We start from the raw sequence: 25,152 nt of genomic DNA on the forward strand, positions 1-25,152 counted from the left end.
TCACAGCGTAGTTCTGTTCCGGTTCAACCAACTCGTCGATAACAACCTGCAGCCGATTCGACAGGACCTTGGCCAAAATCTTCAACTCTGTGTTTAGCAGAGTTATGGGCCTGTAGTCGTCTAACTCTTCCCCTCCATGCCCGTCACCTTTCTTCAGCAATGTGATCACTCCCTTGGTCACCTGCCCTGGGATGGATCCCTGAGCAAACCAATGGTTGAACATATCCGTCAGAAGAGGCAGAAACATGGGCAACAGCCTCAAGTACAGTTCGTATGGCAGACCATCAAGTCCTGGCGATCTGTCACAGCTGACCTGCTTCAGCGCAGTAAAGACCTCCCGCTCCGTCACCCGGCCCTCGCAACTAGCCGCTCTAGCCGCCTGGAGGCGGGGAGAGTCGGCCAAATAGTCGCTAAACTCAAGGACCGGAAGATCGGGCTGCTGCGTAAAATGCTCCTCGAAATGTTCTCGAAACCCCTCGCAGATCTCCCGAGTCGATTCCAGGGTGCGTCCATTCGGATGTTTGATTTTTGCAATGTATTTGTCCGAGCCACGCCTAGAAACCTCACGGCGCACGTCTGCATCAGAATTGACTGCTTCGTTGCCTATCTTTCTAAGCCTAGCTCTAACTACTTGGCCTTCGTAACGCTCGCTAGTCTCGCGTAGAAGGTCCTGCTTAGCTAGTTCCTGACTAACCCTATCACCCTCCCCCGTAGCCTGGGCTAGTTTCTGCTCTAGCTTCTTCTTCGTCTTGGCCTTATCTAGTGCGAGGCGCTGGGCATACTTGACGGAGAAGCTTCTGATCTTGGCTTTGAGACCTAACCACCACTTACTCCCGGTAACCGCCCCCACTAGTGCCTTTTTAATCAATTCTCTTAACTGATCTTGGAAGTCTTGTATCTCCAGAAGGGAGGTGTTTAACTTCCAGTACCCCGCTAACTTAGGCCTATTTCCTAGCTTCAGCCGGGCCATAACTAATTTATGGTCCGTCTGGCCTAGCCAAGTGAACGTGGGACAAGATAAGAAGTCTACTTCGCCTCTCCTAACTAACATCCTGTCCAAATAAGTATTTGGATAGGAGGAAACACTATTGGTCCACGTCCACATCTCCCGCCCTGGATGCTCGACCCGAAACCTGTCGACCAGACCGCATCTAGCCATCAGATCAGCCAGGCTGGACTCGCACCTCTCCGATCCTCTAGCTCCGCCTCCTACCTTATCTATGTCGGGGTCTAAGATGGAATTCCAATCCCCCATTAGCACTACCCGCTTCCGACAATCTACAAACGCGTCAAGCTGACTGAAGAATGAGACCCTCTCACGAGCGGTGCTGGGCGCATGAACCGCAATCACCCGAAACACAGAATCTTTTACGGCAACATCGGCCACAACCAGGCTACCCACTGCATCTCTATGGACAACGTCGACCGTCGCCGACAGGGTATGTTTAACCAGCACGGAAACTCCCTTCCCCCGCGGGCTGCCATATGCTGAGAAAACCTCAAAGTCTCGGGCCAGCACCTGACAGTCCACAGAGGAAACGAAATGCGTCTCCTGAATCGCAGCGACATCCACTCCCAGGGACAAGAGGTCGTGCCGGAGGCGAGCCGCCCGGCCCGATGATCTCAAGCCCCTCGCATTCAGACTAGCCAAATTCAAAGCCATGGTACCTACCTTAAGGTGTGTTACACTCAGCTCCGAAGTCAGCCGGGGAAAGGACACCGACGTTGTGTGCAATGCTCAAGGTGGTCAGGTTTTTCATGTCCTGACCTTCTCTCACAATGCCGCCGACATCCAAAGGGTAAGTCAATTTAAGGGCCCTATAGAGTGACGGATGGACCAACACTGGGACCCTTCCCTTGCATTGTTTTGCGAGTTCCTCAAGGGAAGGGTCATTTTTCCTAATCAGTTCAATTCCCGGACCAGCCCCTTCAGCGGCTTCCAGCATTGTCCACACGTTGGTTTTGCAGGCCTCAGGAAGCCTGACGAAAGTTGTTAGCCGTGGGGCGTCCGGGAAATTAGAGGGGACATTAACGTCTTTTCCCCCTATCTGTTGGCAGTCCAGCAGAGGTTTTAAATTTTTTCTCTGCCGGTGAGGTACACCCATTGCCACAGACAGGGGGTCTACAGAACAAAGTTCCTCTCTCGTTTCGAGGGCGAGAGTCCCTGTTGGAGTGAGTCCGTAAGTGGGAGAATCTGAAGGGTCTCTCCCCCTCCCGGGTTCATTCTTTTCTTTCTGGGATGGCGGCTCAATTTGCATTGGTGTGGGGACGAGTGTCTGTGTGGTGTCTGGTGTTGGTGTTGGTGCGGTGTCTGGTGTTGGTGTGATGTCTGGTGTCTGGTGTTGGTGCGGTGTCTGGTGTTGGTGCGGTGTCTGGTGTTGGTGTTGGTGCAGTGTCTGGTGTTGGTGCAGTGTCTGGTGTTGGTGCGGTGTCTGATGTTGGTGTTGGTGTTAGTGCGGTGTCTAGTGTTGGTGCAGTATGTGGTATGGGGGTAGAAGTGGGTTGTGTTGTTGTTAAAGGTGGTGTATGCTCACAGGGAGTGGGGGCTGCCTTTTCTTCCCCTTTCCTTTTCTTTTTTATTCTTTTGAATGAACCGGGGAGTGGTGAGGTTGAGTTCCTCTCCCTCTCACTAGCAGATTCATCCTCAGAGGAGCAGTGTTTTCTTCGCTTGATCCCCGTCTCAATTGGTGTGGGGACCGTTGGTTGTTGCTGCTCCTCTAATTGTTGTTTCTCCGGTTGATGCTGTTGCTTTTCTGGTTGCTGCAGCCGTTTTTGTTGCTGCTGTTCTGGCTGTTGCTGCTGCTGCTGTTTTTGTTGTTGCTGCTGTTTTCGTGGCATTGGTTGTGGAATTGGCCGCGGCAGCTGATGTTGTTGCTGCGGCTGGTTCAACGGCTGGTTTGGCTGCTGCTGCTGTGTCTGCTGCCATGGCTGTTGCTGCGGCTGTTGTGGAGGCTGCTGTTGTTGTTGCTGCCTCGGTTGTTGGGTTGGTTGTGGGACGGTGGCAGATGGGATTGTGGGCTACCGTTTCCGCCTCATTACCGTGATCCATTCCTCCCCTTTGGGCTCCTGCACAGTTTTGGGTTTCCTCGGTGCTGGGGTTGGTGCTCTGGTTGCAGGAGTTGTGACAGCCTGTTTGGACACTGGTGCTGTCTCAAAGGTTGGGACCGCCTTTAGTGTCACTTGAGTAGGAGTTGACCTTTGAGGGCAGCTCTTGGCCATGTGACCCTGTTTTTGGCAGAACCAGCAGTGCGGACGACGCCCCTCCACTACTACTGTCATAGTTGCCTCCTTAAATGTCAGCTGTGCTGGTATCGCCTGGAAGCCTTCTTTCTTTAGCCTCATGGCCACAGTGTAGTTGCCCAAGTGCATGCCGGTTTTCGACCGCACTGGGGTTATTTTTTCCACATCGCCGAACTGTGTGAAGAAGGATCCCAGGATTTCTGCTGATATTTGCATAGGTACATTGAATACCTGCACCCGGGTCCTTGTCCTGCCCTGGTATTCGGGCTTTAGTTTTGTTCTCCCATACTTAATTTCCTGTAGGGAGAGTCTCTCCGCATCTTCCTTGGTGGGTAGGAGGATGTCCCACATGGCGTAGCTCCTCTGGTACAGGTATAATACCGGGATGTTTAGCTTGTGTAGGAGCCCTGCCATGTCTTCCTTTTTCATCCCTAGGAGGCGGTTTTCCGGCATATCCGAGATGATGAGGGAGAGCACTCTGTCTTCGATTGCCTCCCAAGCGCCTGGCACTGGTTTAATTTCTGCCCCCTCTATGTATTGTCTGTACTTGGTCAAGTACAAGTCTCTATACTCTTGAGGGGACAGTTGCTTCTCTACAGTCTTCCCCCATGCCGACCCTCTTGTTGGTGTTGGATCTTTGGTGAGGTTGGACTGTTTTTGCTGTTCCTTGGCGGAAGGGTTGCTATTTTGAGGCGCATTTTCCTTTCCGCTTTCCTTTGGGACCGACTCTCCCTGCTCTATACTTCTTCCAGGAAGTACTTCCCTTTTTGGGGAGTCGGCCTCCTGGGGAGCATTGTCCTCTTTATTGTCCTTGGGAGCTTTTGCCCCTTTTGTTTTGGGGAGGTTTAGGCTGTATGCCCCCTCGTTTTCTTGATTTGCTCCCCTTTTGGGGCAGTAGCCCTCCTGGGGAGCACTGTCTCTCTTATCGTCCTTAGAACTGAGAGAGGGAGTGGGAAGTTAGTGGAGGGAAGAGAGAAAGTGTTTCCGACCCTCCCTCGCGGGAAGGTCGTAAATTATCAGCTCGGATCCCCCCGTGAGGGGGGAGAGCAGAGAAAGACAGACCAAGTGGGGGTGCGGACAGAACACTACCCAACAAGCTCGCCAGGCACGAGAATGTGTCGCCAGAACAACACTGCCTATCGCTGTGTATGTATCAGAGAACAGATACTACACTTTGATCTTGTTCTGAAGGCCAAGACACACTCCCAAATAGCATGTAATGATTTTAGAGTTGAGGAGGTGCTGCTTTTTACTATAAGGTTTTGGGTCTTAAATTTCTTATCTATATAATATTCTACTTGTTCCTTCATTAGTTAGTCCGTACGTTACGTTTTGAAAAAGGATAAATACTTTCTTGAAGGCCAAGTAGCTTCAAAAAGGCCAAATTTGCAAAATTTGGCTTTATAAGGCTAATCTGGCAACTCTGAACAAGAATATTAGAGAGAGACCTTCCTTTGACATAGCTTTATTTTCGAATATCATAATAATATATGGTCATTGTTGGAATGCTGTTAGAAAGGGACATGTAATAATTTCGACATGCAGTAGTACTTCAACGGAGAAGTCAGCAAAATGTTATGTAAAAAAGAAAACATTCAAAAGAAACAGGGCAAAAAAAAAGAAGGAAATCGTCTACCAAGAGGTGCTGAACTGAAAAAGTAAATTAAATATTCTCTTACAATGTGATTTTATTATTAGTATTGAACCATGTAGCACAATATTACTTCCTGAATATTTACTAGTACTTATCTTATTTGGGTCAGTTCTATATTTAAGTTACATGGACACTGTTTTTATATAAGTTTGATTTCTTCGATTTTATTTCTTCAACATAGGATGCTGTTGCTTTCATCAATTTTTTGAATCTTTGGTGTCCTCAAAAATGTTGTTAATCTCCTTTCTTTTTTTTTTTAATTATTATTTACTCTGACCCTTCTCTACTGTATTGTAAAGTACTGTGCGTTCTTGATACCAGGTCTTTCTTTTATTTTCTTTGACCGTCTTCATGTATATTAGATATTTCTTGACATCGAATCTTCTAAAATGCCAGTCTAGTATTTTACCTGGTGAGGACAAGTCCATCTTTAGCCTTTGTTGGAGAGTAATGGTGTCATGATAAAAAAAACACTGGTTTCTGATTAGACACAGAACCAATTTAGGGGGAGACTTTTTATTGGCCAGCCTAGTAACCCCTTTCCTCACTATTGGTCTCTTGAAAGATTTATCTTTAGTTAGCTTCTTTGGAGTCTAAGGATTGAATGCTGGTAGTGGGATCTCTTTCAAGCCTTATTTTTCTTGAAGTAATTCTGCTTTTCTCTTCCTTTTTATTTATTTATTTATATGATTCTAATGGTGTTCTTCCAGATTTTCCTTTAAAACTGATTAGTCTCTTAATTCTGCAAGTATTGCTTCAAAGATGGTTGCTAGAATTCTTGTTGGTCTTGACCAGTCTAAAACTTTCAGTTCTGATTTTATTCGTGTTGTTGTTCTCAAATGTTGTGCGCCTGAACTTTCTTCTATTGAAATTTTCAATGTCGTTTTAGTTCTGTTACTCCTTTAATTAGAATGATTCCTCTGTTGTCTCTATCTTTAAAAATATTGTCCTGTTAGCCTTCTCTGTTATTAGCAAGTTGTTTTGAAGGCCTGTTTAGTATGACTGTCATGATAAAATTCAGTTGTAACTACTCTTCCTCTGGAGGTTGAAGGTTTAATGATCAGTTTAGGCGATATGAAGAATATGATTGTGAATTACTTAATTCCTAATGAAACGAGAGCATGATACCCTCGTGGAGAAATGGTTCTGTTTGAAATTCTGTGAAGATTCCCGAGTTCGATAAAGATTCTTGAGTTTGACAAGATACACCTGAAGAAGATGGGAGGTTAGATCATCCTAAACATTATGTGAATAACACCTAAGATGAGAACAGTAGTCCGAATAATCAATCCTCATCTCCAAAATCTAGAAACAAATTTTATTGATACGAAAATGTTGCCTATATATATATATAAATCCAGGCTTGAGATATTCAAAAGTAGGAACTAATTAACTCACCAAGGTTGTTAGATAGTGCTCGATAACAAGAGCAAAATGTTTTTTTTATTATTTATTCAAAGGTAAACAGTTACATTTGGCCGTTACAAACAGGCATCTGTTTTAGGGTCACTCGACGAAGTCTCATTGACTGAAACAGATGGCTCTTTGTAGCGACCAAATGTAACTGTTTACCTTTGAATATATATATATATATATATATATATATATATATATGTATATATATATTAATGCAGCTATCATCTTTAATGAAACATGTAGTTTTGCATAGACAATAAATGTTTATGTTTCACAATTTGTTTAATTTTTTTTATTTCAGTCCCGACCACTTGTGGCTATAATGCATGATATCTGCAAAGAGTAAGTGTTTCTTCATTTATTCATCTCCTCTTCTATGTATAAGACCTTTCTGTTGTAGAACCTTGAAAATTTGCACTGACAAGGTTTTCCACATGAGGAATCCAAAAATCATGTCTAAAACCTGGGTGATTTCGCTGAAAACTATCAATTTTCCATTTAAGATGAGATACAAAGTTTTCACTGGATCAAGGAGTACTGCACACTTCACCCCCTTGTAATATACTACAAAGATGAAGAGTGAGTTCTACAGCATCATTCATTATGTTTTATCTCTGACGGCAATACACACAACACTTGCTTTGTTCATCAAATACAGAGCATGGTGACGGATTTCATTAAACAACATCTCACAGGTATCAACGAAATCTATGTTTCAGATGGTTGCGGTGGCCAATATAAGAAATTTAAAAACTTTCTTAATCTGTGCTTCCACAAATTTGATTATGCTATCGACGCTGAGTGTAGTTTTTTCACAACCAGCCATGGGAAATCCCCTTGTGATGAGATTCAGTTAAATGGCATGCAGCAAAGCAAAGCTTGCAGAGACCCTTGAACAACCAGATTCTAACTTACAAAGCCGTACTGGAGGTGTACTAAGCGGAAATGAAGTCCATTTTGTTCTTTGGAATCAACAAGGAAGACATGGTTGAGGTGAGAGATAGAATGGAGAAGAGGATGGGAAAACAGTACCCGGGACGGGAAGTAGTCATCATTTTGTTCCACAATCAGGATGCAAGATCAGACACAAACTCTGTAGTGAGGATGATTCATTTGTTGATATTCACGACTTTAAAATCCCCACTCATATTGATATTGGGGATGTTGCTCCTTCAACGTACATGTGTGTATAACTCGTTCTGATAGGTTAGATTGGTGCAGAAAGTAAACCTCAATGTTGTTGATGTTCAGTTCATGCACCCCCATGGTCCATCTAAAACTTTCAACTGACCTCGCAGTGCTGACTAGTGTCCTGTTCCTCTAAAAAACATCATTTGTAGTATCCATGTACCTACAAAAAACTCAAGTGGAATGAACTTTACTATTTCTGACGAGGATTATGATAAAACTGTGACAGCATATGTTGCCTTACACTCATAAAATGATGTGTTGTGTTGATTGTTTTTGACTTTAATTTGTACTATCTTACAAAAAAGAAAATTCGAACCACATATCCACCCAGCATAAGTGCTGTTTTTTAGTATCCATATCCCTCTGCATTGATTCGTCCAAAAAATGGGCTCCTGTTCTTTTTTCACTTGCTCACAATCAAACTTTAAAAATGGGCCAATCATAGGGGGCCGTGACAATATTTAGGGGCTCAAAAATACTTCAAACACATCGTATCCACACCACATGCAGTTTATTATTTGGGATTGGTCTCTGTGATTGGCCCATTTTTGAGGTTCGATTATGAGCTAACAAGAACAAAACCCTATTTTTGGAGGAATTTAAGTTTAGACTATCAAGAATGTCTAGGAATAAAAATAATTCAATTTCCAATAGTACCACATGGTTTTTTGGGCCGCACTAGACCAATACCCAAATTTCGGCTTAAAAGTTCAATAACTCAGAAACCGTTCATTTTCAGAAGTTTTAGATGTGATTTTTTTTTAATTCCACGTGTGGAAAACCTTGTCAAAGTACAAAAATTACGATATTTCCAGAACCGTTAAGAGTTAAAGACTCAAATTTTCAGAATTCCCTAGTTTTCATGATACCCACATAAAGACAAAGTTTGGAAAAAATCTGAGAAGTAAGGGTATCAAAAGATATTTTTTTCTGGAGGATTTGAGATGGAATTACCTTCTTGTGTCTGATATTGCATATATATATATATATATATATATATATATATATGAGAGAAAATCCAAGTTACGGTGTCCGGCTCAATACCACATGTCTTTCCCGCTATACAGATCACATTGCATCTCCTTTTTGTTACTTTTTTCTGACTCTAACGCTGAGTTCGAAAAATGGAAATAAAAAGGTTTTGTCTAAGAAAATTAAAAAAAAATAAGGATGATGCTGACTGAAATGAAGTAAGAGATAATAAGCAAATATGAGCGTGGTGTTTGTTTGAGTGATCTCTTCAATAAAAGTTTTAAAATAAAGCTCTAGTGCTGTTTTCTTTAGGGCGACAAATTTATCTTCCATCCTGTAGATTATGGTGAGAAAATACATTTTTTTCTTTTCTACGTAATCACTAAAGTTTATTGCTACTACTTATCCAGGTTTATTACCAATTGTTACTAATAACCATTGTTGGGATTAGAAAAATAGACGTACTTGATTATTTGTAATACTTTATTTTACATTGACTTATGGTTTTGCTTTTGTTCATTGTTCAAGTTGTAATTGAGTTGTAGTGTTTTGTTAATATATATTTTTGTAACCATGTCTGCCCCATCAACCTTTATAAATATCAAAAATAAAGAGGGAGGGCTGAGAGATATTGAGCTATGGTTGCTTGATCACATCATGTAATAAGAACAGAATGTAATCTTGAAATAATTTGAGTCAGTTATGTTCAGAGTCATCTGCAAAACACAGGATCTGTAGTACACTCTTCGCCATGGTTATCTGACTAAAGCGATAATAAAATTCATTGGAATTGCTCAATGATTGTTTTAGAATTGTGCAAGTTATCTTCCGCACTACTTTTCAAGCAATGTTTATCGTCTCAGCTTGGATACTGCATTCTCAATCAACATTTAAGATCAATGTTGAGGTTAATGAAGGGTATATTTGTTAATAAATTAATATTTTAAATATCCTACATTGTCAATAGTCACCAATTCATCCCAAAGCCAATACCAGCTATGAAGAAGACAGTATTGTAGTTGCAATATGGTAAATATGTGAGGAGTCTAAATAAAAGGCACTAAGATACATTGTAGAAAGGTTGCACACAATTTTCACAAGGTCGATTTTAGAGACATGGTGAAGGGGAGATTCATTAACTGAGCTGATCTTATTTGTTGACCAAAACAATGCATTTGCACTATCACAAGTGATACATTCACATCTTTCCAATGAAATGTCTAACAGGATGCACATGTATAATATGTTATGATAGTGTGATGGAAACAAGTCGATAATATTTTTTTTCACTAATTAAAATACAATAAAATACGAATGATTATTTATAATAAGCTATCCCCCTCTACATCCATAGCTGTGTCAAAAGTGAATATCACCCAGCCTTTTCTTTTGTCCGACTGCAGCACTATTACAGATCTATGATTGAATAGATCTATCATTGTGAAATCTGACCAAACCCAACAAATCAGGTCAGAGGACTTACTGAAAGCACTACATTTGTCCAGCATAGAGATTAATCTAAAGACAAATCGATTACACTGGTATAGTCATGTGGAGATCGTAACCTCCTAAATATAGCTTGCAGAAGAATAGATATCTAAAATTGCAGAAAGGTTGGCTGACCAAGAAAAACTTGACAGGACTGCACAGAGTGGAATTTTGAGACAGCTGACCCACTGAACTGTGAAAATTAAAGAATAAGCTTGCATAATATCAGAAAACTTAAAAAAATTAACATTAAATGAATAGAAGATATGTATAAAAAATTAAATCAAAGAATGTTTGCCTAATGGCTACAAATTTTTTATGAATAGGTTTGTCTGTGTCGAGTTCGAATACTTTTAGTTTTGTGTACTAATTTCACATTGGAAAGATGTGAACTCACAGTTGATCCTAGCTATGAAAAAATGCAACTTATGTTCAGTTAATTGTATAAAACTTTTATAATAACTATTGTTTTGGCATTAAATAACCAAAACGTAGTTGATATGCTGTAAAAAAAGGCACATACGAGGTGCTTTCAATAAGTTTCCAAACTTTTTTTTATACAGGCATTTAAAATTGTTGTAGACACTTGAAAATTAAGTATGTTATTGCTATACATCTTATGCGATGACTGACCAATTTTTATGATTTAATGTTCAAATGAACAACTACAGCAGGGATTGGAATACACCCTACTAAAGCCTGATTGTCACAGCAGGTGAATTTCGAAAATGCAATCTGGATATGAGGACATTTTAGAAGAATTATACACAATAAAATTCTGTTTTTAAGTTTGGAAAAATCTCACAGAAATGTATGGAATACTTCAGACCATCTTGCATTAATTGAGCATCAGTTTTTGAGTGGCATAAGAGATTCAGGGAAGGCGGGGAATCTGTGAGAGATGATAAGTGTGGGAGGAGTAAGGAAGTTAGAACACCAGAGTTTATTGGCCAAATAAAGAATTTCATTGAAAAGGATCATTGTGTGTCTATAGAGACAATAGGTGCACAGTTTGATGTCAGTGTGGGAACTGTACACACAATTATTCGTGAGGAACTCAAGGGTTCTTCATCCTTGTCACAGACTATTTGATCAAGATGGGCATCAAGATTCGTACCCTTCCCTATAGTCCAGACCTTGCTTCCTGTGATTTTTGTTTATTCCCTAAGCTCAAGGAAAACCTTAGACTGTCGTTATTGGACAATTGAGGAGATGAAAGAGGCTGTGATGAGGTTCAATGACACGTTCACACAGGAGGACTTCAATGTTGCCTATCAGAACTTGTTGGAATGGTATAACAAGTGCATTACATCCAGAGGAGATTACTTCAAATGAGACAGTTTCATGTATGTACTATCAATAAAAGTTCTCATATGAAAAAAGTCTGGGAACTTATTGTAGGCATCTCGTTCATTCTAATTCAATGAAAAGAAGATGCAATTGACTCTTACATATATGCAGCTATATGAAAGTGAATCAGCATAGCTGACAAATCAAACATTCTGTCACTTAACCAGATGGATGTGTAGAACATTATCAAAACAAAATATGAAGAGTGTTAGAGAAAAAGAAAAGAGGTCTATTGGATAACATCCATATGTTAGCTATGCTTTACAGGTCAAGTTGCAGTGTGCAAAGGAGAAATTAGCAAAGCTTAAATTGAGCATCAGGATTAAGCTGACAATAAGCAGAGATGCCTAGTCTAAATAGGATTGGCCTTTTCATATCATGTAATGTTTTCAATTAACACAATTTGGTTGACTTGAGAGAAAATGTGTGACAATGGAAATAGGATGGAAAATTAACTGCAAAACAAAAAAAACATAGATGTGATACAAGCAAACAGAAACAAATACATGGACTGATCGATGTGATATACAAAGATATTATCAAGCCTCCTGAAAGAAATGTATTAATGCTCCTGACTCAAATATGCTTTACAAATGTCAACAGCTAGACTAAAACGCATTATTACTTAGACTATTATTCAGGGTTGCGGAGTTGGATGGTAAAAGTCCGACTCCGACTCCTAGAATTACTAGGATGCCGACTCCGACTCCGTTAATATCTTCAACTCCGACTCTGACTCTGGACTCCAGACTCCTTGACCCTTTGTGAAAATCTATTTTGTAGATCCATATACCAGCCTCCCACATCTATTCAGCAAGCATTTTATTATTACTTTTCATGTATATCATTTTCGACGTTTAACATTCACTTGCATGATGAATATACTCACACATAAGCCCAACCAGCTTTATAGAATAAGTTTAGATAACAAAGGGATAAAAAGTTTACAATTAAATTTTATTATGCTATCAGTTCAAAATAGAATACAATATTTAGGGATAGGGAAACCTTTAGGCCATGGCATTTTGAAGCCAAACACTTCTCATCAGAAGAGGGGGATTAAGACATTATACAGAGAATAATATTTTAAAAGATAATATTGCCTTTATGAAATGAAGATCAAAGGTAAAACAGGAAAAAGCCATAAAGGGCTATAGTAGCATGGATTGCTTATTATTGAAATATCATATACATATATATATATATATACATATACATACATATATATATATACATATACATATATATACATATATATATATATATATATATATATATATATATATACATATATATATATACATATACATATATATATATATACATATATATATATACATATACATATATATATATATACATATACATATATATATATATACATATATATATATATATACATATATATATATACATATACATATATATATATATATATATATATATATATATACATATATACATATACATATATATACATATATATATATATATATATATATATATATATATAAAATACACAATGGTATTATTTATGCTCATGATCATTTACCAGGGTATCAGCATATTCAAATCTGTCATAGCAGAGTTGCACTTCAAGCTATATATTTTCTTTTTCCTTTGTACCCTCTCCTCTCCCGAAAAACTCCTCTGTTATTGCATTTGTCCATTCTCATAAATCTTCTATCACAATATTAGGGGAAAAATCAATCTATAAAAATGTGTTATTTGTAAACATAAAAAATAGGCTTTATTTATAATTATAGAATTGAAAGTTGCAAATAAGAATTTAATAATTTACTCTCAAAAACAAGATGACTTCCGTGAGCTTCTCTTTCACTGCAGCCCTTTGGTCTGTTCTGATTAGTCTTAGCGCTGAAAACAAACGGTCAACACTCACTTGTGTTGGAGGAAGTGCTGCTGCCAACATTGCAGATTCTTTCACTATCACAGGGTACTGCTTTATAGCTTCATGAACATTTAACTTAGACTTTCTATCTAGTTGTTCTACTTGCTGTAATGCAGCATGAAAGTCTAGCTTGAAACTTGCTAAGGCTTTATTCACTGAAGATAGCGTTTTAGCTGTTTCCTGTAGCTTACGCCGCTTTGACCTTGCTTTATGATCTTCTTGATCCAAAAGCTTTTCAAAATCTTCTTCATCGCAGGTTCCCTCTGAGTCTGTGGTTGAAATAGTGCCTGGAAAACCATTTAAAAAATTTTTTTTTTTGGACTTAAGGAGTCAGAGTCGGATAAAAAATTCTGACTCCGACTCCTAGGGTTTTTAGAACTCCGACTCCAGCTAAAACCTTCGACTCCCTCCGACTCCGACTCTGCAACCCTGCTATTATCTTCATCTTCCAGTTGTTGTTTTCACGACGTTTCGGCCAATTATTTCCCTGGCCTTTGTTAGTTTAAGTGCGACAGGATAGGAATGTTTAATCCTTCAACTGCATCCATAGCTGTTGGCATTTCACCACGGTTTGGTCAACTAATCCTCTGACCGGTTTTTGAATCCAACCAATCCAAAATCCAACCTTGATTGCCCTTCAAAGCCTGTGGTGCAGTTGATAGAGATGTACAATATCTATGATTCCAGGTGAGCATTGTCTAGAGATAGCGGTTTCGATCTCACTCAAAAGTTGGTCAGAGGATTAGTTGACCAAACCATGGTGAAATGACAACAGCTATTGAAGGCAGCAATTGCTGTGGATGCAGTTGGAGGATTAAACATTCCTATCCCGTCGCAGTTAAACTGACAAAGATCAGAGAAATAATTGCCTGAAACGTTGTGTAGACAGCGACTAGAAGATGAAGATAGTAGTTGAAAAAAAATCGTCATGCATTTCTGTTATGGGGTTAAATGCTAATAAATGAAAGGAACACAGGATTTTTAGGAAGGATGTGCTGACGGTTATATCCCACAGGATTAGTGAATCTCTTGACAAAGGCTTCCTTTCTAGGGCAATTGCTCTTGACATATCAAAGGCCTTCGACAAGGTATGGCATAAGGGTCTACTTCACAAGATTTCAAGCTACGGTATAACTGGAAATGTTTTCTCAATCATTAAATCATTTCTCTCCGATAGGCTCATAAGAGTAGTGGTAGATGGACAAAAATCGGAGGCCTGCAATATAAATGCTGGAGTCCCTCAGGGGTCAATCCTGGGCCCAACTCTCTTCCTGATCTACATCAATGACCTCCCTAAACACATACTTAAATCATTCGTTGACATCTATGCTGATGACACGACCATCTACGGCAACACATCAAAGGCTGTAAATGACAAAGTTCTCTCTGATTCTCTCTCCTCTGATCTCGAGCGCGTGGTTCAGTGGGGGAAGATGTGGCTGGTTACCTTTAATGCATCCAAAACCAAACTCCTATCCTTACATCATCAACGCTCTGATCTCCATCTGGCATCAATTGTGATGGATGGCTCTCGCCTGGGTGAGGCCCCGTGTTTTGACAAACTTTTGGGTTTGACCTTTACTCCTGATCTGAAATGGAACACGTACATCAAGTCTGTTGCCAAGGTCGCTGGAAAGATGGTGGGATCCTTCTACCGCTCCAGAAGATATATCACTACAATGCAATTCTCTATCTATATAAAAGCCAAGTACGTCCAAGGATGGAATACTGTTGCCATATCTGGGCAGGAGCTGCTAAAAACAGCCTATCCTGCCTTGACAGAGTACAAAATAGACTTCGTGGCTTAGTAGGGGATGCCCTTTTCTCTACCTTGCAAGCTCTCTCCCACAGAAGAGACGTTGCAAGCCTATCCTTGTTTTATCGTTATTTCTATGGCAGGTGCTCGTCTGAAGTCCAATCTCTGGTCCCCCCTCGCCAATCTTTCACGAAAAACACCCGTCTAGCTGAATCCACTGTGAAAAATTTCCCCCACTCTCTATCTGTGCCTAAATCAAAACGTGGATTCCATAAACAAAGCTTCTTTCTTAGAACTGCACGCCTGTGGAACTCTGTTCCGTCTGCCTGCTTCCTTCCGGACTACAACTTGGATGTCTTCAAGTCCAATGTTAACAAATTCCTAATGAACCGCCCCCTTAAGTAAACACTTCATCAAATCTCCACACTAACGTAATGTACTTGCAATAACCCTTATCCCTGAGTGGCTTCTGGGCCTTGATAAGTGGTGATCACTGTGTAAAAAAAAAAAAAAAAAAAGAAAAAAAAAAGAGGAACATGTTTCACATATATTACAGGCAAAATGTGTTGAGCAAATCCATTCCTCTACTTAATACCGGAAGTGACGTCATGAGATAGTCCATTAATCCCAACAGCCCCTCCCAAGCTTTTTGTTCGTAAAAGCTGTCAGTACCTCTTCCTTTTAGGGTTTACCATCAATGGCTTGGTAACCTTTCTCTTGCGGAACGACCGCCGTAATTCAGGTGTTGGTTGAGGAGGTTTAAGATCAAAAGTTTCGAAGACAGTGCTATCAGCTTATTTTCCAATGGTGGACAGTCACTGGTTTCAACTGATTGGCATCTTAGTTGGTTCTGGTGACGTTTGTGGGTATATGTTGGTCCTTGGATGATATATACCATGTCACCGACTTAGTAATTGTACCCACCTCCCAGAATGATGTGTTGTTTTTATAACTTTTGAAAAACATTCTTTCACCTGATATGAAACGTTTAATGGGTACATAAGTGGTCACTAATGGCCTTGACTGTCTGGGTAAGAGTTTCTCAAAAACGGATCTCGCTTTCCGTGCAAACATCGTTTCTGCAGGTGAGACTGCTGTTGGTGTGTCCGGATTGGGTGTAATCCTATACATGTGTAAAAATTGTTGAAGTGCTTCATCTGTTGGGGTCCCTTGAGCCTTCTTTGGTTGCTTTGGCTTGGGGAATTCTTTTGGCACGAGTGTTTTAGCTTTCGGCTTTGCAGTTTCAGTTTTTATGCCTCCTTTGGAAGATTCTGTTGAAGCTTTCTTTTTTGATTTCTCTGTTGCTGCAAATGCGACATTAAGTTTCTTCTTGAAAACATGCAGAGTGTTTTCTTTTAGTTCAAATCTTGTTATAGCCTTTGTACATTTTCCTAGTCCTGGTGAGAATACTTCTGGAAATTCCACTTTTAACTTGTCTTTCAGTTATTGCTCCTTCGTAGACGAGTCCTCTACCCTATGACAGAATTTAAGCATGGGTTGGTCCCACAATTCGAATCGCTCCATCCAGTCAGTACTGAAGAGGTTTTCGGATGTCCTATGTACATACACTTTCACTTTTTTAGTAACACCATTTAAGTGTTAGCTCTCCCTCAAATTCCACTTTATCACCTGTCACAGCTCGAGCTGATTTGTTCGTCTTCCGCATGGTTAGTTTCCTTAGCCTTTTCCACGTCTTAAGGTTAATGATGGACAGGTTTGATCTGGAATCCAATTGTAGATGCACAGTTTTATTTGCGATGTTAACTGTGACATATTTGTGCCGGTTCTTATCTGAATCCAAGTTGAATCTAGTCTGTCGAACGCTGTTCTTGCCTTTGTTCTTCCTGCACTGGGTCATTTTGTGGCCCTTCCTGCCACATTCGTTGCAGTACTTATATTTGTAAAAACATTGACTCGACCAATGTTTCCCGCCGCAGCAATAGCACGGACTTGTATCCGGGTTTTGTGACTGGGTTTATTATTATTAGGTTTAGCCCAAGTTTTCTTACTTCCAGCTTTGCTTTTTCGAGGTGAGTATTTTTCCGGTCTGAAGTTCGTCCTTCTAATGAATGTTGCGCCTGCCTCCTCCACATGTCTCGAATTGTTCCTTACGCAAACTACCCGTTGACAATCCTCGACCAACTTCTGGAGGGTGATGCTCTGTTCGCTCTCAAGTCTTGAGATAACAAGTTGTCTAATCTCAGTGTTTTTGGATGAGACTAGACTCTGCACAAAAATTAAACACTTAAAGTGATCTGCCAATAAGTCAGATAGACGAAAATCATTGCAGTGTTTATTTACCACGGATGCAAAGGTTAGGTAATCGTTGTCATCGCTTTTTTGCATGTTCAAACACTTCCATCTTCTATGAAAGAGCGTGGAATTCAGGCTGAATAGTTCGGATAAAAGTTTGACCACTTCAGAAAATTCTTGGGGAGAATATAATCCACAAACTTGTTATGTTCTGTGGTCCATAATTTCCTCAAAAGTAGGCAAACTTTCTTAGCGTTGCTCCACTTTTGACAATCCACAGTGAATAGGTCCTCATATCTCCGATAGAAAGCGTCAAACATCCCCTCCAACTCTGGTTGGTAGTTGAACGTTTCTATAGCGTTCCATATTGTACTTTGGGAAAAAGCAAAACTGTCGTCCCTGTGTTCCATTCTATCGAATATTTTTAACAATAGCTCTTCTTGTCTCTTTTGTTGAAGTAGCATTCTCTCCTCCAACGCTTGTTGCCTTTCTTGAAATTGTAACTAGAACTATTTATCATGTTATTTTAAATTTTCATCAGCTTTCTGCTGCTGGTCCATCTGAGCCTTTATTAATACTGCTTTAACGTCCTCCATCTTTTAACATCTCCATCACACGAGAAAAAAATTATTTCCGTTTTTGACTGGAGAAAAGAGATAAAATAATAAAAAAAAACAGAAAATGTCCTTTCCTTGAGTGTGTGCATATAAAGGAGGGAGCAATGTGTCCCTTGCTTCTTGGTAAAACCCTTAGAGATAATCCAATATGAGGGTGGACAAAAAAATTTTTTACTTTTTTTTTTCTACTTGCGAAACAAAGCAAGAAAAAAATATATTGTGGTACACTACAGTTGCAAAAGAATAAAAATAATTGTGGAATTATCTGGAAGTTAACCAAAATGGCTGATTTTTTTCCTTTGTGTGTGTGTGTGTGTGTGTGGGGGGGAGTTGTCCCCACACGGCAGAAAAAAAAGTTTTCACTTTAGAACCGACAGTTGAAAATAGAATATTTCAGAAACTTCCACTCAATGAAAAAAAAAAGTATTTTTCTTTTAGTCCAAGTAAAACGAAAAGGGAAAGAAGAAAAGAAACATTTCTCTTTCGTTAAAATATGCATAAAGTTAGAAGCAAAAACAAAGTAAAAAACAACTTTTCACTTCATTTGAAAAATGTTCAAATTTGCATATGCCTAAACAGTCAACATTTTACGCTAGAATTGTTCTCGTGGTGAAAATTAGGTCAGCATTTTTCTCTTTTTCTTTTTTTTTCTTTCATCTTTCAATAGGCAACCAATTTAATTTTTGAACATTATAAAAAATGCGTTTCGCCCAGTTCTTTTCAATTTAAATATAGAGACAAAAGATTACTTACAATTTCGTCAATAACTTTGCCATGAGTTTGTTTCCTTTTTGTTTTTGTTGTTTTCAGAATGTAATTGCCAGCCGAATTCTTAGCTTGTAAATTCGAAGTTCTTTTGAAGTCAATTAGAATTTTGTTTTTTCTTTTTTGTGGAATTAACCCGTGTGAAAGTTGAATCCTCGCTGCCAGTTGTTATGGGGTTAAATGGTAATAAACGAAAGGAACACAGGATTTTTAGGAACAAACATGTATTCACATATATTACAGGCAAAGTTCGTTGAACAAATCCATTCCTTCACAGTAGGACCTTTGAACACATCCAGCTTGGTCGCGTGCCAATCTCAGACTGCCAGGCACCGATACTCGATACCGGAAGTGACGTCACTAGAGGAAGTGATGTCATGAGATAGTCCATTAATCCCATGGAGAGGCGTCTCCAACAGTAGTCCAAATAATTAAATAAAAATTATACAAATTACTCATCTCTAAACTAATTCAATAATAAAACATGTTATCTTACTCTTCTTGTTTTTCTGTTAATTTACCTGTTATCAAGAGGGGGGGGGGAGACGTTAATACCTTTCCAAATGGATTACTTTGTAAGTGTAACAGATCTGACTAGATTTAACTTAACTTCATAATTTTGTGGTCCTTGTTGGTAACACAGTCCTAGGAATTATATGAACGAACGTTTTATCCTATTATGAGTAAAATAACACTATCTTTAATTAATTGTAAAAAGTGAATTGTTTATATTGTAACTGGAATGTCGGGATGAACAGAAAATAATAGGAAAAGGCTCCAAGTATTAAGTGTCCAAAAAAAGAACGTTTTAATAAACAAGACAGATGAACAGAGCAATTTAGCAAAATTTGGGTTGAGATAATATGTCTCATAGGATCTCGTCTTTTTTATATTGGTAAAACAGATTATTGCATTCTCCTTATTTTATTTATGACAATTATTTGTTTCTGCATTAAATAACTAAAATTGTAAATTTTTGAGGAGATAAAACTAATGATGACCATCATCATATTTGGTTTAATGTCCATTCTATATGTTGGCATGAATTGGACAATTTTAAGAAATTTACTTCCAAACCAGCCTATCACTAGCTCTATTTTTAATTCCCTCCTCCTTTCCCTCTTTTTATCACTTCCTTCCATGTTTTTCTTGGTCTTCCCTTCTGAATTGGGCCTTCTATCTTAGTTGTTCTACATTTATTGATCTAAGCCTGTCTGTAAGAATCACATTACATCTTTATTGTGTCATTCGCGTATCATTTTTCTTCATATCTAATTGTTATAATCCCCTTCTTCCCTTCACAAGAGATGGAAACTCAAAATGAGGTAATAAAAAAAATGGTCATTTCCTCTATGAATTCTATGCAAGAGAAAATTAGTAACCAGGTTTGGAATGGTTAATATAAGCAGAAAATAAATCCAAAAATACAATGCATTTTGTCACGTGAACTTAATTTGCATAAATATACGTCTTCTACCCAAGGAAAAGAAACCTGTTAATTTATAAACATTCAAACCGAAAATTTAAGCTAATGTTGCTGGTAAAAGAAAATGGTAAAGTTTCTGCTTTTCTATTTCAGATGGCAATTGTCTGAGCCCGAAAACTATGCTCTTCAATTTACGGATGCAAATCGTCAGACTTATATTACTGAAAAGGTGAGTCAGCATCTTTTTAATATCTTCTTCATATCTAAGACAGCAATCATTTTGAAACTACACATGGAGCCAATCTCGTTTCTCCAAATGAATCCATAGTTGCAATCAGTACAGAAGTTTCTGTCTGAACGGTTGCCATACCTTGATTCTTCGACATTATTTGAAAACTTTTTAAACATTGACATTATAAGGATTGCTGTCTCACAGCAGCTGTCCATTTATGTCATCCACATCAAAGCTGCTGCAGCTAAAGTATTGAAATGTTTGCTCTGCACCCCTTCTTGCCAGTGCTGGTTATCTGCCTCTACATTCTGCGTTCAATGGTGTAGTCAAATATTGATTCTGTTGTATTTGCATTAATTCTCAAATCAGTCTGCCTAAACAGAGGCAATATTTGCCAGCCCAATAGCATGAAATTCTTTGCTTGTAGAGCTGACCATTTCACACCATCAAGAATTGCAGTATCTTGGCACCACAGTTTAATTTTCTGGAACCAGAAAAATTTACAAATTCTAACTTTTAATTTTTCAAGTTTTCTGATCTCCTCTATTTATAGCAATGTTTGATCACCTTATTTCTCTTCTCAGCAAGTTGAATGTTTTCCATTGGATCAATAATGCTTCTAAGTCATAACGGAGAGAGATTCAAAAGGTGGGCAGATTAATTTCCATCTCAATAAAAGTGAGTTTCATTCTTTAGCTTTCTGGTTCATAGGTGTAATTTGATTTCTTCCTGAGATATTAGATGAACATGGCTTACAAAGTTTCTCGACTTCACTCTTCGGAACAATGTTCATATCTATGAAAGAGATAGTGCATACTGATAGCCTTTGTAATCTCTATACAGCTGATAACCTCCCATCTCACATTTGCAGGAGCAATGCCAATATGGAGATGCAGGTTGTTAAAAGTTCATGGCCTTCAGGCAACCAATGATCAACTAGTGGCAAGTGTTGTTCTATGCTAGATCTAACCTATCGACATAGGTTGATCTCTCCCAAACAGGATGCGTGTACTTTTTAACATCCTTTGTTATTTATGCAAAAACCTGTTTAAAAAAGTCCCTGTTAATTTGAAGTAAAAAAACTAAAACCTAATTCTTTTTCTTTGATATTTTAACAAAGATATTAAAGAGTGTGTATTTACTTATTTGTACACAAGGACAAAGTTGTTTTATTTTCATCCTCAAGACTTGGATGCTGTAGGATAATGTCACTGACTCTGATGATAGTTAGGAAGATGCACTGAAATATCCAAGTGATCTCTCCGGACTTATTCCTACAAGTGGCTATCATTTGTATAATGTCTCATATCAATTGTGAACTATCAGAACGGATGGTTACTTGAAATTTTGACTGAAATAGGCTGGAAAATGAAACGGTCAGTTAGTGAGCAGTGTTTGTTGTTTGTCTTTTTCTAGTTTCAGTGACTGCAATTCTTGATGCCATGACAGGATTAACAAGTCACAGTTTTGTTTTCATTGAGGCCAAGAAAATAGATGACACTGGTGAAATAAATAGATCTTTACATTAATATATAAGTATGGAACAATCATGTTAACACACCGGTTCTTGCAAGATCACCAAAATTAAGCAACATTGAGCCTGGCCAGTACCAGATGGGTGACCATTTGGGAAGGCTAGGTGCTGTATGTACCTTCTGGGAAGGTTAGGTTTGAGACCAGCACTCTCACTTCATAAAAAAAAAGAACTCCTCACTACAAAAACATCTACATTTTGTACACTTCAGAAGAATTCTTTACTGTTTTGACATTTTGTTTAGCAAGTGATGTGCGGATATATTTGTAGACAGATATTTGGTTATTATTGTAAATATTTATTGATTTATATTTTCAGAATCGAAATGAGATTCAAGTAGGGAATATATTAAAACTGACAAGTTCTCCGGTAAGTATATATACTTAAAATCATTTTTTCTTATCATGTGGCTAAAAAGTTATAATAATCTTTATGCTCATTGAATTTTTTTGATTGGAATTGGTTTTATTAATTTGACTACTATATCTTTCAAGTTGGCCAGCATTTTTCTTCTTGGTATACTGCAAGCAATTTTTTCTGAAAGTAGCTCTAGCACATTTTCTAATTAATAAAATACTCCACAGAAAGTAACAGTGGTAAAAAAACAAATATATGACAAATAAATCTTTCTGTAGCCAATAAAATGTATGTTGCAACTTGCTTACATAATATTTTTGTGTTCTGACTTATTTGCAAGTGTTTAATCAGTTCTATAAAGAGAGTGTCAACATGATAAATCATGGGGGAGGGGAGGCGTGCCTGTCAAGTTAAGAGCAATATGTGTCTGATTACATTTTATGTTAGTTCTGTGTATGTAAGGAAAGAATTGGCAGTGCATGTTAAAATACCAATAATTCCTAAACCTTTTATTAAAGCTCACCAGAGCAAAATTGTTAGGGTTCCAGTATCTAATGTTTTAATTTAATTTTAGCACTAATGTGTTCTGTAGCGAAGTGTTTTTTATTTCATTTTTTATTACAGCATCTGTCAATAATTTGTTAGGTAGAAGTATGTAACAGTTGAAAAATAATAACCCCCTCCACACATTTGTAATGGATTTCTAAATAAGCCGTTCCTAACATGGGTAGGTGAAGGTGTTTATACTATGCTGGGCTAAACCGTAAAAAAATAAATTTTTTCCAAGGTGGTTTAAACATAATAAGGTGGGAAAAAATGGAAAAAAGTAGAAAGGAAAAAAAAAAAAAAGAAGCAGATTATCATTATGTAACAAAAAAAAAGTAAGTGAACATTATTTATGAAACTGCAGCCTTGTGGAAACAGTGAGCATAGATTCGAGTAGCATTATTGTATTTTCGTGGACATTGGCAATATTACATACCTAATGTGCTTCAACACGTCATATCTTTTTTATTTGTGGGTCAATTTTTAAAAGAATTACATTGCTGGAAAGAAAATAGAATAAACATTCCAATGATGTTAATTTATTTTGCCTTTATGCTCCAAGTTTAAAATGAAAAAAACATAAAAAATGACAACAGCAAAAAGGGAAATTGTTTTTTCAATGTTTACATTTCATACATTACGTTTAGATACATATGTGTATGGTCAAATTTGATTGAATATGGCTGAAATCTTACAGGCTATATGAGCATAAAAGTCCATCTCTACTGGACTTTGATTTATATTTTTACAACCACAAGAAGCAAAGTTACAACCGAGCAAAGTTGACGAAGAATATTTCAAAGTTGATAGATAAATCGGTATATATCATCCATTTTCATAAAGATAATAGTTTCAGAATTATTTTCATGTATAATATGTAAATATTTTGATAATTATTAATTGTGCTGAAATTTCTTTAAAATGTTACCTTTTATAGAAATTCAAATCTGCTTAACGGGGGAAAACGGCTCACTATGCGCTAAAGTCAGCACATTAATGAGTTTAAATAAACTGTTTTTTTCTGCTTTTAAAACGAAAGCAGAAAAATCAGTTTCATTTTTTATTCTGAGTTTGTTAATTTAAAAAAATTATTTTCAATTTTTTCAAATTTGATTTCCAAACAATACTATTTTGTTGTTTATAACGCTTTTAGTACACATGTACTAAAAGCGTTAAAAAAAGCAACAAAATGTACTAAGTACATGCGTTTCTGTTATTATATTTATAACTTCTTACTTGTACTTAAGGTAGAATTGTGTTTTTTTAGTGGTAAATAAAAAACAAAAAAATATATAACAAATAAAATGTACTTGTGCACTTATGCTACTATGCTGAAATAATAAATTCTTAACATGGGGATGGACGGGTGTTTTGTTAACTATTCTGTACTTTCACTTAACATTTAAATAAAATATATTGTGAAACTTGTATTTATTTATAACTCGTTGTGAAGACCATTTTTTCAAATCTGTAAAACAAACCTATTTTTATTTTTAACTGAGAATATCTAAATAATAATAATTAGGTGGTTCGATAAAGAATTTCATTGTGATGCATTTTGTAAATTTTTACCTAGTTTCCACCTTAACATTTTTCTTTAAAATAACTACCTAGTAAGGTTTTCGGGTATGCTGAAAACGAATATTGCATTTAAATTTTCTGAAAATAAGTAGCTTTCCAGATATTAAGCAATATCATTTCCTGTGTTATTGCTGGTGGCCATCTTGGTACATGCATTTGTGCATAGTTTCTCGGGTTTACGTTTGCGCGCTCACGCGTACCAAGATGGCCACCAGCAATAACATAAGAAATGACATTGCTTAATATCTGGAAAACTACTTATTTGCAGAAAATTTAAGTGTGATATTCGTTTTCAGCATACCATAAAACTATAAAAGTAATTTTAAATGTTAAGGTGGAAACAAGGTACAAAATTACTGTTTTATTTCTTTGTTTACATAGTTGAATTTTCAGTAAAACAACAAAATAGAAATGACAAAAATTACCATCAACTGGTGAAGATATAGTTGTTGCTTATCAAGATTCCTGGTATCCTGGTACTGTGAAAGCTCCATCAAGGATTAATGTAGAGTACATTTTATGGTTGCATCTCAGAAAATAGGGGTATATTTTAGACCAGATAGAGAGGATTTACAAAATTGAAAATTGGACTGGTCCCAAAATGCATAAGTTCTGGTCGACTATGGAAATTTCCATCTTTTACAGAAGTCCAAAATTTATATGAAAAATTTTCTTCAATTTATTTCTAAGATTAATTCATATGTACTTAATTTGTTTTTCTTTTTGAGGGGAGTAGTAAATACCAGCCATGAATGCTCTTTAGGCATTCAATGACTACACCTCGGATTAAGCTCTCCTTTAGTGAGGAGGCAGAAAAATGCCTGCTCTCAATAAAGCTATATTTAAATACTACTATAATACTTAG

General features: G+C 37.7%; 1 protein-coding gene across 1 annotated transcript in view; it reads left to right on the forward strand.

The window, feature by feature from the left end:
- Positions 1–25,152, forward strand: part of LOC145302656 (engulfment and cell motility protein 1-like) — a 121,610-nt gene that overhangs the window by 24,318 nt on the left and 72,140 nt on the right. Inside the window, exons 2-4 of the mRNA XM_080144672.1 lie at positions 6,612–6,652; positions 20,191–20,266; positions 22,122–22,172. Coding sequence (XP_080000798.1) covers positions 6,612–6,652; positions 20,191–20,266; positions 22,122–22,172 — 168 coding nt within the window. The remainder of the gene's footprint in view (positions 1–6,611; positions 6,653–20,190; positions 20,267–22,121; positions 22,173–25,152) is intronic.

This window comes from Euprymna scolopes, chromosome 1 (genome assembly GCF_053919585.1).
Source record: "Euprymna scolopes isolate OS-2025 chromosome 1, ASM5391958v1, whole genome shotgun sequence".
Classification (NCBI taxonomy): Eukaryota; Metazoa; Mollusca; class Cephalopoda; order Sepiida; family Sepiolidae; genus Euprymna; species Euprymna scolopes.